The 19,168-nt window shown below is 40.9% G+C and overlaps 1 protein-coding gene across 1 annotated transcript in view; it reads right to left on the reverse strand.

The window, feature by feature from the left end:
* The window catches only part of LOC145994295 (protein takeout-like), a 50,546-nt gene extending 39,173 nt beyond the window's left edge, over nucleotides 1-11,373 (reverse strand). Inside the window, exon 1 of the mRNA XM_083130399.1 lies at nucleotides 11,222-11,373. Coding sequence (XP_082986525.1) covers nucleotides 11,222-11,291 — 70 coding nt within the window. The 5' untranslated portion in view covers nucleotides 11,292-11,373. The remainder of the gene's footprint in view (nucleotides 1-11,221) is intronic.
* Nucleotides 11,374-19,168: the final 7,795 nt, after the last annotated feature.

Here is a 19,168-nt window from a genome sequence, read left to right on the forward strand (position 1 = left end):
CATTGATGTTTCCGCAGCAAACGATTTTCACGGAACCCTTACCTTCTCAAAATGCCATTGCTGCCACAGACCTCCAGGTACCAGACCGGAAACGTAAGCCTTTTTATATGGGCCAAGTTTAAGTCAAACATTTCGTAGAGAGGGTGATACTATCATGGCGGCGAGCATACCTTCATATTTCTATTTGGAACAACTATTTTGAAGATTGTGAGTCATTGCACCACACAAGATTGTAATTTTTAAGTTTATTAAGAAGTATATAACTCTACATACAGTAAACCCTCGTTAACACAAACTCACTTAAGACGAAGACTCGGTTAACATGAACAAAATGTTGGTCCTGGCAGGGATGTATTATATCTTATAGAAAGTTGTATCTGTTAACTCGAATTTCGGTTACCACGAATTACGAACTGTTTCTTTAGTCCTTTGAACATGAACTTTCAAAGTTTTTCATAACTTTTTTTCTGTTGTTCCTCTGTCGTTCCTCTGCTAGGTATGTAAGAAATCGCTCAACAATCTCTAACATCTTGTCAACAATCAACTTATTCAGTATTGTAACCAACAGATTCAGATCATCAATGTGCTCAAATATGTTTTTCTATTCTTTAAAACATAGCCAATACGAGTAACATCAAGATTAAAACTTGGGTGCAATTGCTCGACAATCGCTATCTTCGCGTCAACAATGAGCTTATACGTATTTAACCAACAAATTCAGTTGTGTGTTCAGATGTGTTTTTCTATTCTTTAAGACGTAGCCAGTACGAGTAACATCAAGTGCCTTTGGATCAAGGCATTATTGCTCTTATGAAGAGGTCTTGTCGTATCTTGCGAAAGCGCAATATAAAGGAATTTTTCACCAAAAAATGATCTGAAAGTACTTTTTTAAAAGTTCAAAAAGTTTCAAAAAAAAAAGCTCATTGCTTCCAGTCCGTAATTAGAGGTCTTTCATTTCTATCGTCACGCCTATTTTGACACCGAACAAGTCCAGTTGGTGCATGCGCACTTCTGTCCATGGTTTCGGCTAAGGCAGCCATCACGTGAGTAAGTCCACCCACTTAGGCACGCTTTAGACGGAAGCAGAAGAGCTTGTATCAAAATAGCAGTTCTTCGGGGGAGAAATGCCAGAAAATGCTACAGGAAGATGGTGGAACCTGTTGGGAATGGTGTCCTACTACAGTATGCGCCTCTTTGGTTCCTGTAAAGCTTTGTATGTTTACTGTCTTGTAAACACATGTGGGACGACACTATCTTTAAGGATGTTTGGTGCACGTGATCTGCATTGTTCATACATTCCACAGTATCATACACTGACCCATTCCATTTGCGTATTTCGCCGTGCCGGTCCCGCACTCTCGCGAAAACAAATAGTTGCCTTGACTTGTGCCTCAACCCTCGTTGTAAATAGCTGTTGATTATTTTCTAATACTTCGGCCTACAGATATGTACTTAGTTTCCTCTGCACTAACTTTTAAACTTGCGTTACCTGCTTAAAAATAATGCAAGGTTTTAAATGTGGCTAGAAGTCAACAAGAGAACTTCCAAAAGAGAAGGCAGTCAACCACTGATGAAATTCTGTTTCCCGCAGACTTTGTACTGTACTGTATAGTGTATTTAGGCCTATGCCCTTTAAATTCACCATAATACACGTGCTCTGTTGCTATAAACGGAGTTTTAATGGACTTTCTACTGTTCTTTTAGGTTATTTCAGTTAATCCGGACTTCCGTTAAACCGGTCAACTTTTCCTCCCCCATTAGTCCGGATTAACGAGGTTTTACTGTGTGTCTACATTGTCTGCTTGTGCTAGTAGCCTAGGTACACCGTTTTAGTCCTTTACATTCTGCTGCCTTTCTAACCGCAAGTTGAAGTCATCGATTGAATACCCTTGGTTTTAATTTCACAAACATCACGAACAGCCTTTCGAATTTTCTCTTGTAGTCTTTTATCTTCACAGGAAGTAAAAGTGACAACCTTCCTTTTCCAATTTCCGCCGTCTGAAGTTTTGAATAACAGTATTTGTTCAGTGAGAGTGCTATTTCAAAACACTCTTACTTTCACAGTCGACAGAATAAGAATCAGCTATTGCTGGAGACGCACGGGACATTGTAGGGTCAAAAACAGATTCGAGCTGTGGTTGCGACACTCGATTGAAAACTCTACTCAAGTTTCTGGCGCTGCGACGCCAGGGGTCCCGGGTTCGAATCCTGGCTTGGGCATGAACGTTTGTGATGTCTATTCATCAATTTCATCATATCATCACTCATCCCCATCTTCGCAAATTAGCCAAAAGTGTCTCAAGAAGCGAAGTAAAATAAATCAAATCGAAATAAGAAAACTGAAATCAAGTTTCTGGATTCATATTACAGATATAGTCATGTGTGTTGGTTGTCCGTACATCAACTTAATCATCATTCGTCGTAATTTTAAATAGTAGAAAACCGACGTTATGAGTGAAAGAAAAATAGGATTTTCTTATTATGAGTGTACTGAAATTGACACAGATACTGTTTCGTTTCAGGTACTAACCTTCAAGCTTGAAAAAAAATTGATATGTGAAAGTCACGTTCGGTGATTGATTCATTTGGTTTATTTTACTCTTCTCCTTTCTGCTACATTTAGCTAATTGCGAAGATGAAGATGAGTGACGATATGAAGAAATTGATGATTCCATACCTGGATCCCTGGCGTCGTAGCGCGGTGTGCTAACCACTCCGCCACGAAGGTCGGCAAAGTCGCGTTCGTCTCGCACCACCGAGAGAGAGAGAGAGAGGGAGAGGGAGAGAGAGAGAGAGAGAGAGGGAGAGAGATATTGAGAGAGATATTGAGAGAGAGGGAGAGGGAGAGAGATATTGATAGAGAGATATATTGAGAGAGATATTGAGAGAGAGATATATTGAGAGAGATATTGAGAGAGAGATATATTGAGAGAGATATATATTGAGAGAGAGATATTGAGAGAGAGAGAGAGAGAGAGAGGGAGAGAGACATTGAGAGAGGAAGAGAGAGAGAGAGAAGGAGAGATAGATAGAATAGAATAGAATTGATTTTATTTCCAGTATGAGCCTTTACAGCTATACATACCATACAAGTGAAAAAAATTGCGTGCACTTTCCCTACACCCTTCCTCCTTTTAGACTGCTTCCACCTTCACACTGCTTGGGAGTTCACAAACACTATTTCATTTCAAATCTTTCCCTACACTTGCACTGTTACCTGAGTGATTCCTACATTTTCTCACACTTAATTATTACTTTATTTATTTAGTAATCCTCCCCCCTTTCACACCTGTTCGCTATCCCCACTGAACTTCTTTGCTCTCTTTACCCAGGCGTAATGTAGGAATGTTCCAAGATTCCTTATTTGTGCCTCCCCCCCCCGGTCTCTCCCTCCTAATAACGCTTGTCATTATATTCTCAATGTTATCTTCATTTATTTCCCTGATATATTTTTGTCTTGCCTCCCCTGTTTCTTGGCACTGGAGGAGAATGTGAAATTTCGTCTCGTCTTCGCCGCATAACGGGCATTCTACGCTCCTGTCCTCCCGTTTAAGTTTAACTTGTGCCCATCCCCCCAGTCTGAACCAGGCCAATCCTGACCTTTCTTTTGCCCCACACAAATCTACGTAGTTCATCCTTCCCCATTCCCGATCCGTATCCACTATTTTCGCCGATGTTAACAATATTTTTAGATATAGAAATAGATAGAGATAGATAGAGAGAGAGAGAGAGAGAGAGACAGAGAAAGAGAGAGAGAGAGAGAGAGAGAGAAATATAAGAGATCGTATTTGATTTCTTGGTTTTTAAGTGCACTTTATGCACAGAAAGTTAATCGAGACTGGACCTACAGTTTAATGTGGGATCCGAACCACTATGTGCATCCACCGGGTATCGAACCCGGAATCCCTTAAGGCGACGACGTTACTACTACGACATTGGGGAGGTTCTAAGGGAGAGGGAGAGAGGGGGTGGAGAACGAAGAACATAGAGAGGGGAGAAAGAACAAGAAAGAGAGAGAAGAAAGAAATACGGAAAGAGGGAGAAAGAAGGAATGTGTGAGAGAGAGATGGAGAAAGAAGTAGATAGAAGTAGAGATAGAGAGAGAGAAAGAAGAAGAAAGTAGTAGGAAAACGGAAGACGAGAGAGCTTTTGAACTTGTATTTATTTGTATTTCACGTAGTTTCTCTCTCTTTAGGATAATCGCGACGTCTAGGATGAATGACGATTAACTGAAATTCAGATGTCCACGCCAGAGTTTTAACCAGCTTTGTCACTTGTGAGTCGTTGTGTAATATGTTCAACCGCTGGCGCTATTGCTAGTGAAGAGAAGTTTATACAGGACAGGGTAGTTTTTAAATCCTCTTTCGAATCCTAGCATTACTTCCTTTTCTCAATTTATTCAAGGTCTATAAAAATATGTGATAGTATTGCAGATATACGTTCAGATATCTACGTATATTTGTGTAAAAATATTGTGAAAGAGAACTGTCCTCCACAAGTACTTTGAATGGGAACTTTTTGAACATATTGTAAACCGTACGAAGCTGCACGTGTTGCTCAGAGTGATGCGAGTCTGTGCATCGAGTTGCTTCCGGTGTTTGTTGGTAGTGCGCATGCGCGGTGAATGCTTGCCTGTAGACTAAAGGGAATTGTATTGCTTTTTGATTCAATGGGAAACCCGCTTGTCTCCAGTTGCGTGTCGCTTCGGTATGAAAGCTCCAACGAGCAACACGTTACATGTGGTTTGATTTGATTTTATATATCCACTTTGTGCACAGAAAGGCTAATCGGGACTGCACCTACAGTTTAAAGTGGGATCCTAACCTTTGTGTCATGTGCCTCCACCGGGTATCGAACCCGGGACACCTAGAGTACGAGGCGACGACACTACCACTGCTCCATCGGGGAGCCACGCAACATGTGTCGTTTGAAAATGTCACCAAAAGAACGTACGCTTGTGCAGCTTCTCATGCCGCTGCGGTGCGAAATGTTCTTGTCGCTATAGAACGAGCCAATCAGCATGTGTCGTATGTCCCTTGCCGCTTCGGTGTGAAGTCACTCTTACATGAAACATTCTGAACCAAAGTGGCACAGTAAGCTGCACATGGCGCTTGTAGCTTGTCGCTTGCGTGTAGCTTGGATTGAGCCGGGTTTTTTTAATATAGTGTGTCGTGTTCCATCGGCTGTTGTTCGCGTATAGGCCGTGAATAGTGTTGCCCACGGGACGAGACGGGACAGGCTTTTAAAAATTCGAGACGAGACGAGATTGACCATGTGTCATAAGACAAACGAATATTTTCGAGACGAGACAGCATTTCCACGAGACTCCACGAGACGAGACAGGCCAAAGTCTCGTCTCGTGGGCAACACTAGCCGTGAATGCTTGCTCATGAACTAAAGTGGCCAGTGTCGCTTATTTCTTCGGTTTGAAACCCCGTGTCGCTTGTTGCCTAACGCTTCGTCCTAAACGGTCCCTTAAAAGAGCTTTCACACTAAAGTGTCGCTTGGAAAGTAATCATCGGAAAGAAATGCAGCCTTCCGAACCGAAGCGACACAACAAACAGCACGTGACTCTCGGACTGGATCGTTTTCTTAATATCTTGTATCGTGTCGCCTCGGTCTGTTGGTAGCGTATGTACGGTGGATGCTTGTTTATAGAGGGAAGGGGCTCGTGTATTCACTTCGGTGCAAGCCGCGTGTGGTTTGTTCCTTGTCACTTCTGTCTGAAAGTTCCCTATGAGTACGATGGATAAAGAGGAGATGCGAGCCAGAAAAACAACCAGGTAGATTACAGAAACCACCTAGCTTTCGGTAAACAACAAAAAAACTGTATTGTCAATATTAATGTCCTTATGACTGATGAACTTTATTTACTCTCATTATAATCCTAAAATAGCTTCTAAAAATCCTAAAATAGGCTCTAAAAATCCTAAAATAGGTTCTAAAAATCCTAAAATAGGCTCTAAAATCCTAAAATAGGCTCTAAAAATCCTAAAATAGGTTCTAAAAATCCTAAAATAGGTTCTAAAATACTAAAATAGGTTCTAAAAATCCTAAAATAGGCTCTAAAAATCCTAAAATAGGTTCTAAAAATCCTAAAATAGGTTCTAAAAATACTAAAATAGGTTGTAGAAATCTTAAATTAGGCTCAAAAAGCCTGAAGTAGGTTCCAAAAAATGTAAACTGGTTCAAAATTCCTGAAAAATACTGATTTGGTACAACTATTAAAATAAACATTTCAATTTTTGAATACATTGGTATCGCACAGACCCTATACATATATTATTAATATATATTTGTGTGTGTGTGGTGAGAGGCGGTAATACGTCAGAAGTCGATATATGTGTGGTATTGTAAAGGATAAATTTTGGAGAAATCGGCTTTGAAATGCAACCACCCCTGACAAACATTAGTTGTACCCTATCCTTTGGCTCTGGACTTTCTAAAATAGCACGCACACGCTTTTCAGTTGGTGGTTGAAATAGAGGAAATATCTGCCTGTACCATTGAATTTTTGAAAATTTCGCCTTGAAAAACAGGAATTATAGTTGAATTTTATCATGGTCATACAGTAAGCACCCTGAATACACAACAGTTTTTTTCATGTTATCCACAGTCAAAATTCGCTTTTTTCTGCGAGGACCATCTTGTGTATTTAACATGATCTTTCAACCAAAACAGTGGTGCAAATTTGAATGTTGAAACGTTACTTTGAAAGGCAGGAATGCCACAAAGCACAGAACCATCGTGCAGGTAACGGTAGCGCCAGACATTTTGCTTTGTTTAGACTTTAGAGCTTTGAAAAGCATCATGGACTTGGAGGAAGAGAAATCGACAGAAAGTTTGTTTGAAGCACGTTAATCATTGACTTCTTTCGGTACCAAAGCAAGAAAATACCTCTGTGTGATTAAAAAATCCTTAAAAACCTTAAAAAGTACACAAGAACCTAAAACAAAAAGTTTGATTTAGGCGGAAAAATCTAAAATAGGTTCTAACAAGCAAAATAGGTTATTTTAGGCACTATAAAACTTCATCAGTTGTTGCGTTTTTTTTAATGAAATGCTGACATAACTTATTATTTCTTATTAACCTGCAAAGGAAAAAATAGGTTAAAAACCCAAAATCCGAGGACTATTCATTATGCAGTGAGCAATATGCCTGAAGATTATATCCACTTTTGGGAATAACATTATTTCCCACTTTTAACTTTGATGCAGGATATCATGCTAACAACTTTTACGAGACGAGACGAGCGAAATATTTTCGATTGATTGATTGATTTTGTTCATTTAATTTCTCTTTTCTGGCACTTTTGGCAAAACGCGAAGATGAAGACGAGTGACGATACTATGAAATTGATGAATGGACACTCACAACTAACACCCATGTCCAGGTCGGGATTCGAACCCTGGACCTTTTGTGTCACAGTGCGATGTGCTAACTACTCCGCCACTGAGGACAGCTGAAACTTTCGAGTCGAGACGAGCGTATATCTCCGAGTTGAGACGAGCGTAGCTATATCTCAGAGTCGAGACGAGCGTATATCTCCGAGGCGAGACGAGCGTATATCTCCGAGTTGAGACGAGCGTATATCTCCGAGTTGAGACGAGAGTAGCTATATCTCCGAGTCGGAGCGTAGCTATATCTCCGAGGCGAGACGATCGCACATCTCCGAGGCGAGACAAGCGTATATCTCCGAGACGAGACAGACCAAAGTCTCGTGTCGTCTCGTGGGCAACATCAAATTCAAAGGTGGGTAACGTTTTCGCTAGGTGTATGGCCCACCTTGCCCCTCCCCCCTCATCTGCGACGCCAATGACTACAGTCATGTTGCCGAAGCAGAACGTCTCATGCGAATATCTGTCAGGACAGATGATGCCTTAAGTGGAACGTAATAGATCATTGACGTCATCGCTCCGAAACTCGAATCCGCGAAGGAAAGAGAAATACGAGGAAACAAAAGATAGAAATGCGATACGAAAAAATGCCACACGAATTGAACGAGATTACAACGGTCAGAGTGATAAGGAAAACTCTGCTTCGTTTCCCAAGTAACCACGCATGCGCACAACAAAGCATTTTAATATTATGACTTCCAGGTAATAATTTTCACATTTTTTAGCCTGCCTGCAAACAGACCTTCAAAAGAACAACTGTTGAAGATTTACTATCTTCTCAAACATCTGATGGGTTTAATTCTGTTGTTATGAATATTTGTACCAACAAGTCCCCGACCCTCATTTCGTGTACACGAGGCTATGAATTGAAGTCCTTGCCAGAACACTATTAGTTTAAGTTGTGTGCTTGATTCTTAAAGTAATTCAATTTGCGAAAGGGGTTAAAATTGATTGATTTGCTTTACTTCGCTTCTCTGCCACTTTGTGTGGTGATATGCACTCGCAAAGAAACACACGAGCAGGTCAGGATTCGAACCCTGGAACCCCACGCATCGTAGCACACTGTGCTAACCACTCCGCCACGGAAGCGGTTCGAATTGAAATCCAGCATTATCAACATCTCGGTCTCAAATCCTTTATCCGATTACGAGATCACATATTAGTATCACGAATCCTGGAAATCTGAAGCCTTGTTATCATAATTGCCGGGTTCGATTCCCTGGGTGAGGAGGGGATTCTTCCAATGTCCTTGTTTACATGAGTTGTGTGGTGCACCCAGCCTCTATTAAATGGGTACTTGGAGGGAAAAAGTGATCGGAGAGTGGTGCTGATCACATCAACTCCACAAATGACAGATTATGAATGTGTGGGGTCCTTTCTCCATCTGCTTTCACTGCATGTGCGGGGGGTGATCTGTAACTTTTCTGCCTCTTTTTTTCGGCCAATGAGGATGAACGATGGTTGAAATTTGTAAAAAGGGCAACTACAAAAGGAAACCCATGCCCAACCTCGGAATCGAACCAGATCAGATTCGTGGTGAGATTGTAAGTCTACCACTCTGCTCAGCCAGCCCGGCGGCTCGTCTCAAGTTTGCAAATAATATTATGTTAAAACAAGATACATAATAGGACTTCATTCCCTGCATTTGTCTGAATAGATCCCATTAGTTAAGCGATTTTGATTTAGGAGGAGACATTTTCATATATTCTGTTCACATTGACTAAAATGTCGAACGAGATGAGATCCTTTGATATCTTTCGCATCGAATTATAAAATGAGGTCTTACAAAGAGATAGATAGAAGAAAGATAAGAGACAGAGAGAAAGAGGAAGAAAGTAGAAGATATAATACGAAGGAAGAAGAGAGGTTGGAGAGAAAGAAAAATGGAAATCGAAGAAGAGAGGTTGAAGAGATAAAAAAAGAAAAGAGAGGTTGAAGAGATAAAAAAGAAAAGAGAGGTTGGAGAGATAAAAAAAGAGAAGAAAAGTCGGAAAAAGATAAAAAAAAGATAAGAGAGGTCAGAGAGATAAAAAAAGAGAAGAGAGGTTGGAGAGAAAAAAGAGAAGAGAGGTTGGAGAGTAAGAAAAGGAGATATCGAAGAAGAGAGATTGGAGAAGAAAAGAGAGAAGGAAGAAGAGAGAGAAGGATGAAGAAGTAGTGAGAAGATAGAAGATTTGAATATAAAAGTGTAGAGAGAAGGTAGGAAGAATATAAGGAGAGAGAGAAGGAAGAATTGAAAGACTGAGAATAAAGTAAAGACAGAAGGTTGTAGTAAGATAAATTAGAGAAAGATCGAATAAGAGAAGGATAAAGAATGAGATATAGAAAGTGAGGGAAGAAGAGAGATTCTGCATTTTCATTTCCTCTTATTTCACATCGCTCCTGTGTGGCACACGGCACGTGGGATAATCGCGACGACGAGAATCAATGATGATTAGATTAAATTGATGAAGACACACCAAATCCCATGCCTAAACTTGATCCTGGGACCGTGTGTTTTAATATCGTGATTCAGCATTCAACGAAACATACCTTGCAATGTGAATTGCGCATACACATCGAAAACCTGTCAGTACATCACACTTAAATGTTTGCCAGTGTATGAAGCACAAGTTGATTGGTTTGATCCCGTAACACCTCGTTTCACAGCGCTCGAGGTTAACATCATTGGAGCAGAGATCAGGCAATATATGTTGTTTTCACCTTCTTGAGCAAGTTTTCTCCAGTTTGATTCAGATTGCTGTCCACGCGCTTGGCCTTGATCTATCAAGGCGAAGACAATTGGAGAGTAAACAGAATATTAAGTGATGTAAGTAAAGCAATGATGGGAGTGAGTGCGGATGTTTCATCGAGACAGAAAGAATTATAAAGAGGACAGTAAGGAAAGGATTGAGAGGGAGAAAGAGAGCGGACGAATGTTGAGGCAAGAAAGGTAGAAAACAGAGAAGGAGAGATGATGATTTATAGGTGAAAGAGAGATACGGGAGAGGAAGATTTGGAGGAAAGGGTGGAAGTAGGGAAAGATTGAGGAAAAATAGAAGAAAGGGAAGGATTAAGAGAAAAAGAGAAGGTAGGGAAAGATTAAGAGGAATAAGAGAAGGCAGGGAAAGATTTGGAGGGAAAGGAGAAGGCAGGGAAAGATTTAGGGAGCAAAGAGAAGGCAGGGAAAGATTTAGGAAGCAAAGAGAAGGCAGGGAAAGATTTAGAGTCAAAGAGAAGGCAGGGAAAGATTTAGGAAGCAAAGAGAAGGCAGGGAAAGATTTAGAGTCAAAGAGAAAGAGGAAACGGAAAGATTTAGAGGGAAAAGAGAACGAGGAGGTAGGAAAATATTAAGAAGGAAAAGAGAGAGAAGGGAAAGATTAGGAGGGAAAAAAAGGTACAGGGTAAGATTTAGAGGGAAAAGAGAAGGTAGGGAAAGATTGAAAAAATAGAAGAAAGGGAAAGATTAAGAAAAAAGAGAAGGTAGGGAAAGATTAAGAGGAAAGAGAGAAGTCAGGGAAAGATTAGGGGGGGAAAGAGAAAGCAGGGAAAGATTTAGAGTCAAAGAGAAAGAGGAAACAGGGAAAGATTAAGAGGGAAAAGATAACGCAAAGAAAATTGAGAGGCATAAGAAAGAGAGAAATAGACAGATAATAAACAAGAGAGGGAAAGAGAGAGAGAGAGAGAGACAGAGAGAGAGAGAGAGAGATAAAGCAACAAAATGAAAAGAAGAAAAATTGGATAAAAATGTATGAGAAGCACATAAGAAGAAGCAGGAGATAGGCTAAGCATAATGAGGCTATAATCATTCTCACGATCTTCACCGAGGAAAAGAAGCTACTCACGTGTGTTGGAAGCAGTCTGCGCTACGGCGAGCGCCAGCGTGCCAAGAAAGAAAGTAAGAGTCGTATGCATGTTGTGTTGTCCCAGTGACTTCTTCCCGTAGACTGGCCGACCGTTTCTAAGGGTGCGAGTGTTGTTCCAACGCTGACCTAGCAGAATCGCTCCCCTCTTTCCTTATGCAACGCCCAAGGAGGGGAGGGAGGGGACGTTCCCCACAAGCGGGAGATAGGGAGCCACTAAGGTCAGTCCACTTCCCATTAGTGAATACAAGAAAGTGGGAGTGGATTTCCACAAGACCAATAAAATATCTTGTTCTTGCATGTAGTCATTTGTCGAACATCGTGTTCAAGGTGGCGATGCCGGTCTCAGTGGTGTAGTGGTTAGAGCAGGACGCTGCGAAAGGAGATGTTTTTGAGTTTTCTTGAGTTCAAGTCCACTTTATGCCCAGATAGGCTAATTAGGTCTGGACGTACAGTTAAGTTTGGTGTGGTTTTTGTTACTTACCGTCGCTTTTCTGCCACTTTTGGCTAATCGTGACGACGAGGACGAGTGATGCCCAGGCTGGCATTCAAACCTGGGTCCCCTGGCGCCGTATCGCGCTGTGCAAACCACTCCGCCATGGAGATCGGCGGACCTACAGATTAAAGTGGATACAGGCCTCCACCGTGTATCGAACCCGGGACTCCCTGATTACAAAGCTACGACCTTACCACAACACCATCGGAGAGGCTTACGAGATGTTTTGTTAGGAGTAGAGGATATTGCATTATTTTTAGTTTAGTTCATAGTACTTGCTTCCTTGTGCTACTATTCTTAACTACAGGCTGCTCCAAAAGTCACAATACCCAAACTTCTCATGGAAACCTTGACAAGTGTTTACAATAACCATTCATTGAAATAATTTACTAAATAACTTGTGCCAAACAGTTACGTGTAGCAGTGACGGCGCCAGACAAGGAAGGGAGGGGGGCAGGGTACAGCCAGTGAGGAAAAATGTAACTAAATATCTTTCAGCACGAACATGGATCTTTCGCATGGTAAGAATGCAAAAAAATCAAGGAAAACAGGTACAAAAGTGTGTGGCCTTTCCAGTGTTCTTAGAATTCTCTAAATTCATTAATTTCTGTACATTTTCCTTGAAATCTCTCATTCATAAAATTTGAAAAACATGTGAATGATGTGAATTCTGATAAATTGGGCGGAAAATTGCCTTCCATTCCTAAAATATAATTTCTCCAACTGGTTCGACGGCTGGCGGTATATTATTATGTATTGCTTCATATCTTGAGCAACAAGCTACAGAGGTTGTATCATCAGCATATAGATATGGTGATACCTGTCTGAAAGTTGAGATATTTGCTACGAAGAAAGATAAACACAAATTTGACGTTGAAGTGGTGTGGGGGAGAACCTTTTTTGAGCTGTCCTTCGTTACGTACGATGAAGAGTTTGCTGTTGATCGCTTCCTTTTAGACGCCAAGTGGGCGGTGATCGCCTATTTAGATTTCAAGGAGGAGCGTTTTGTTTCAACTCTTAGAGTCTGCGAGAGTAATTGAATGATTTACGTCAAAGTTGACTTCTGGTAAAGGGTTGGAGTTTCATTCACACACACAAGACACATGTGGCGGATGACTGTATAAGCATCCTCTAGCCCAGTGGCGGATTTATATCCCTCTCGTGTGGGGGCAGTGAGTTTTGTTTAAAAAATGTATCTCCTGTTGGATGTTGTGGACTAAATTGACCTGTGTGCGATGCACCACTGAAAGAAGCTCTGTATCCCAAACATCATGAAACATTGGAATGAGTGATTGATTTGCTTTATTTTACTTCGCTTCTTGTGCCACTTTTGGCTAATTTGCGAAGATGGGGATGAGTGATGATATGATGAAGCCCAGGCCAGGATTCGAACCCGGGACCCCTGACATCGTAGCGCTATGTGCTAAACACTCCGCCACGGGGCCCGGCTAGGAAGATGATTTTTAGGTTCTAAAATGTGTGGTTTTAGGTTTCTAAAATAGGCTCTAAAAATCCTAAAATAGGTCCTAAAAATATTACGTTGGCCCGAAAATTCCTGAAGTAGGTTCAAAAAAACTTAAAATTGTTCAAAATTCCTGAAAAATGCTGATTAGGTATAGTCACCTACTACATATATCCTGAAATTCGCACTACCTTGCATAACGTTATGTGTGTTGCCTAACCCTACGGCAATGGTAGAACTTACCATTGGAAATTTGCTATTAAAAATCCACTCTTCTCCGTATAGTTAGGTAACAATCTTTTTTCATGTTATCCACAGTCAAACTGCGCAATTTTGTCTGTGAGGATCATCTTATATGCTGAAAATAATCTTTCAAGAAAAACATAGTCAGTGGTGCAAACTTCAATGCTCAAATGTTAGTTTGCCAAAAAGCACCGAAGTGACGCGAAAGTGAGCAAGACAACACAGATCAGACCACTTTGGATTGTACAGGTAACAGTGGCACCAGACATTTTGCTTTGTTTAGAGCTTTGAAAGATCGCAATGGACTTGGAGGAAGGGAAATCGACAGAGAGTACGTTTCAAACACGTTCGTCATTGATTTTTTCGTGACCAAACAAAGCAAATACCTCTGTGTGGCATAAAATTCTGTAAAACCTTTAAAAATATACAAAATCCTAGAAAAGGGGCTTCATTTAGGCGCAAAAAACCAAAAATAGGTTCTAACAAGCGATTCCGGTACCCGTGGCATGAATTGGAATTTTGCACTGTACAGAATCATGTTATCGTAAAGATCTCGGCATCTCTAAGCTACGACAATGAGGATGAATGCCGATTGGACGAAATTGAAAACTACAAAAAGAATATCCATGTCAAGATCAGGATTCGAAGTCGCGATAATAAAGTCCCCCGAACTAGGTACGCCACTGTACAGTCACAGCCAATAAAAAATGGGACATCTAGGTCCTGTAATACTGGCTTCCCTGCGATAAGCGATAAACCTACACTCAGTGAACTAAATGCATCATATCGATTGATGCACCAGAATGCATCGATTGGTGCACTAAAGTGTCTTTTATGGCTTCATCAAAGAATCAGATTCACATTTGATGCATTTGGGTGCATTTTGTATGTCGTGGAAGAAACACCAAAGTGCATCATTTGGTTCAAGTGAGGATTCCCTTCAGTCGAGATGCACTTCAATGAATCAGTTTATGTTCCTTGATGCACCCTGATGCATTTTGATGCACCTTCCTGCATCTTTTATGTGGATGCACTTAAACGTTTCGTCTGAGCTACATAAACTCGGTAGCTCAGACCAAACGTTTAAGTGCATCATCGAAAAAGATGCAGGAATGTGCATCAAGGAACATGAACTGATTCATTGAAGTGCATCTCGACTGAGATGATGCACTTTGGTGTTTCTTTCACGACATACAAAAATGCACCCAAATGCATCAACTGTGAATCTTATTCTTTGAAGAAGCCATGAAACGCACTTTACTATATCAATCCAAATAATGCATTTAGTTTTCTGTGTGTACCTCAATAGCAACTCTTCAATAGGAAACTCTTCTATCACCACACATACAGGCACCACATATAATAAATTGCATGGAAGCCAGTATTTCAGGATCATGGTGTCCCTTTTTTTTTTTTTTTTTTTTGCTGGTGACTGTGCCTACGTGTGTTGATACCACGCGTGAAGATCCTGCGCAACAGGCGACGTAGGCGCTGGACCAGGCAACCGCAAGGGAAACTCCATCTGCAATGAGTGTCTCGTAGCCTTCGGCTTGCGGTACGTGCACCGAGTGCAAAATAAGTGCCTCGCGTGCATCGAACAATCTTCTGGTCGTGATTCAATAATGTAGTGAGGACAGAGAGTGCAACTGAAACGCACCCGCGGAAAATTACTTAATGAGGGTCATTGGGAGAAAAGGCGTCTTCTCAATGATGTACAAACATACATACATACACACACACACACATGGAGAGAGGGGAGGGGGGAGAAATAGAAAACCGAGCAAAAATGAAAACAAGTTATGCGGGGAAATAAAAGAAACGGGGAAGGAGAGGCAACAATAAAGAGAAGAGGAGAGATACAGAAAAAGAAGGGAAGACTGTGCGAGAGAAAGTGAAGAGAAAAGAGAACATGACCAAAAAATTAAAAGAAGATGTCGAGAAAGAAATATGAGAAACGTAATAGAAGAAAATGAGAGACAAAGATAGAGAGAAAAGTAGAGAGACCGAGAGAAATGGAAGAGAAATAGAAAGAGGAACAAAAATAAAAAGATAAAACAAGATATTGCCCGGGTTCGATTGCCGGTGGAGGTATTTTGCAAGGAGGTTCGGATCCAACTTTAAACTGTAGGTCCAGTCCCGATATAGCCCATCTGTGAAGGAAGTGGACTTAAAACAACAATTCAAACAAACAAGACAAGATATTGAGAGAGGGAAATACAAGAAACGAGATGAGAGAGAGAGAGAGAGAGAAAGGGATGGAGGGAGGGAGAGAGAGAGAAAGGGAGGGAGGGAGAGAGAGAAAGGGAGGGAGGGAGAGAGAGAAAGAAAAGAGAGAGAGAGAGTGTGTGTGTGTGTGTTTGTGAAGAGAAAGACAATAGATTTTGGATTGGATTGAGTTGGTGTTTTAAGTCCACTTTATGCACAGTAAGGCTAAGAAAGATAATAGATGCGAACGAGACAGGAAAGAGAAAATAAAAGTAGTAATGGAAGTAATCATCAATAGAAAAAATAAACCCGTTGCATTATTAGCAAGACACGAAATGTATTTTTTTTCAATCTTCAATAAGCGAGCTATAAAGTCAAATATCGTGTTCCAAAATAGACCGAAATCGAAGGGTGTGATTTTTCCTATTCAATTTTGAAATTTCAACGTTCAAACTTGGCTCAAATAAATTTTCGAACGTGAAATCCGATTCCTTGACTACTAGCCTCTTGGAAAACGCCAATTTTTGAAGAGAAACCGGGTCAATCCTGTCGGTTCGGTCTATTGGTGGCGCACGAACAGTGAAAGCGTTTTTACAGACTGAAGTGTCCCGTGATGCTTGTCGCTAGTCACTTCGGTGTGGAACCCCCGTTTCCCGCGTCACTTGTCGCTTATTGATTACGCCGCAACCGAATTGCGCACACTTTAGATCCAGAATTACTCTCAAATCTCACTGACCTGTCTTGTGCACAGATTTTGATCGAGCGTTGCCACTTTGATAGCTTTAAAGTCTGTGCGCAAAACTGTTCTTTTCTTTAGACAAGAAAACAGAGAGAAATTAGAAAAAAAATAGTAAATCTCTTAAGGATTAAATAAAAAATATAATTTGACCAGTAAATGTAGCAAGTCAAGATACAATTTTCATACCAATTTACATAATACAGTAAGTCACTATTGATGTTTTCAAGATACAATTTTCATACCAATTTACTCAAACTCAAAAGTTAGGTTAGGTTAATGACTGCACAAGAAACACTTCTGTCAATCGTAGCTCGTGACCTTCGGTATAAATACGGAGATACACAGACCATTACATTACCTTATAGTCCACCAATCAGGTTCATCCTCTAAGCCTATCTAATGATACTCTTGCAGCAAAAACACGTGTAAGTCCACAGACACACACAAACACAAGAGAAGTGAGAACGGCTTGAGAACATTTTACATCTGACATCAGCACCTCATTTTTTGTGCGCAATCCTGTACAATGTGACAGCTTGTCAACGGCTTATCAGATATCACTGATAAAACCGGAAAAGTGTGCGCAATCCAGCTGTAGCCATTGACTATACCTTGTCGATTGTTGCGTGCTCACTTCGGTCTGAAAGGTCCTAACACAAAAATCATGCAACTGAGTCACCAGCCAAAGCAGCTGTGCATTCATGTAAGAGAGCTTTCAGACCGAAGATACAAGAGATAACGCCTCGCTTGGAAGAGAACCCTCAGTAGTCAATGGACTTCTTTCGAACCGATGTGACACGACAAGCTGCACATGTCGCTTGGAATGGGCCGTTTTAACAATACCATGCATCGGTCTGTCGTTCGAGCATACGCGGTGAATGATTTGATTTAGGGAAATATCAGACTACAACTACATGCGACACGAGACACATATCGCTTAGGAACGAGCCAATCAACAGCAACATTTCACACCGTAGCGGCATTATAGGCCGTACAAGCCTGCGTTCGATTGGTGAAATCATCAAGCAACGCCTGTCGCTTGCCGCCTCGGTGTGAATTCTACCTTAGACTGAAGGGACCTATGTCGCTTGAAGATTGTGCGGCTTGTCATGCCGCTAAGGTGTGAAACGTTAATCTTGGTTGGCTTGATTCGAAGCGACACATGTCTGAAATCTTCCTAACACAACACCAAATCTGTAGTGTTAAAGGCCTCCGCACTGTCGTTGATAGACATTCAGTGATGGAACATGACACCAAGAATTGTGCTGAACACCAATTTCACATTAACACCAAAAGGAGCGTTCTGTTACACAAAGTCTGAGTATTAGTAACACCATACGTGGTGTTACTTTGCCCCCCCCCCCACCCACACACACACTTTGGTGCAGCTTCCAATTCTGATGCAAGTAGACCGAACTTGAGTGCAGACAGTGAAAAATAACCAGTTCTTGCCGTCTGAGACAGCAGAAGTCAAGGTTGGAAAATGAAGGGAAAGAATAAAAACTTGGAGTTCCCCCGGCCGTAACCCGTTTGTAAAGTTCAAGTTCCTCCACGTGTTTGGATTTTCGCACGTGTGAGAGCGCACGTTGGTTCGAAGAACCCCAAACGTTGACGCCCTTAATTGGTGTCTCACGCAAGCCTCGGGAAAAAATAATCGGACAAAAATTGGAGCCCACATGATGTTCGGGTAGTCTAATCGAGACTGGATGTAGCTACACTTTAAATTTTTTAGATCTGAACCACCGTACAATGCGCTTCCACTGAGAGTCAAACCTGGGACCCCTTGATTACAAGGCGACATCGTTAGCCACTATGATATAGGAGGAGATGGGTTAAAACCGTTAAAACCACAGAACTCTAATTACATACTGGAAAGATGCGCTTTTGTTTGAAGCCGTGCATCTTCTATCGTGCAGGAGCCTATATTCCAGGCTATCTAAGCTATCTGCGAAGCCTGAAGCCTAGAATGTAAAATACTGAAGAGGAAACTCTTAGAAACTGTGTGAATTAAGCTGATTTGAAAAAGAAGATAATGGCGATTCTGAAGTTGGCAACCTGAATTCTTAGGAGTTGGCAACCTGAATTCTTAGGAGTTGGCAACCTGAACTCTTAGGAGTTGGCAACCTGAATTCTTAGGAGTTGGCAATCAGAATTCTTAGGAGTTGGCAACCTGAATTCTTAGAAGTTGGCAACCTGAATTCTTAGGTTGTGTGACTCAGTTGTTAGCGTATGCAGATGATGTAGACTTATTAGGGGATGATATAAATACAATTAAGAATAATGCTAAAATATTTTTCAAAGCAGCTAAAGAGATAGGTTTGGAAGTTAGAAAAGAGAAAACTAAATATATGCTTACAGGCCGAAACCAAGTGTTAGGTAATAATCAAAATCTAATTATTGATAACAACTCGTTTGAACCAGTTTCCAAATTCAAGTACTTAGGAATAATACTAACAAATGAAAATGATATTAAAGAGGAAATAAAAAGCAGGCTTAATTCAGGAAATGCATGTTACTTCTCTCTTCATAAACTTTTGTCTTATCGTTTAATATCTAAGAGACTAAAAGTTAAAATATACAAAACAGTAATTTTGCCTGTAGTATTATATGGATGTGAAACTTGGTGCCTTACATTGAAAGAGGAACATAAATTGAGAGTATTTGAAAATAAGATCCTTAGGAAAATATTTGGACTTAAAAGGGATGAGGAGACAGGTGAGTGGAGAAGGTTACATAATTTAGAACTACATCATTTGTGTTCCTGTCCAGAAATTATTAGAATGA

The sequence above is a fragment of the Lepisma saccharinum genome, chromosome 10 (assembly GCF_977018435.1).
Source record: "Lepisma saccharinum chromosome 10, izLepSacc3.1, whole genome shotgun sequence".
NCBI lineage: Eukaryota > Metazoa > Arthropoda > Insecta > Zygentoma > Lepismatidae > Lepisma > Lepisma saccharinum.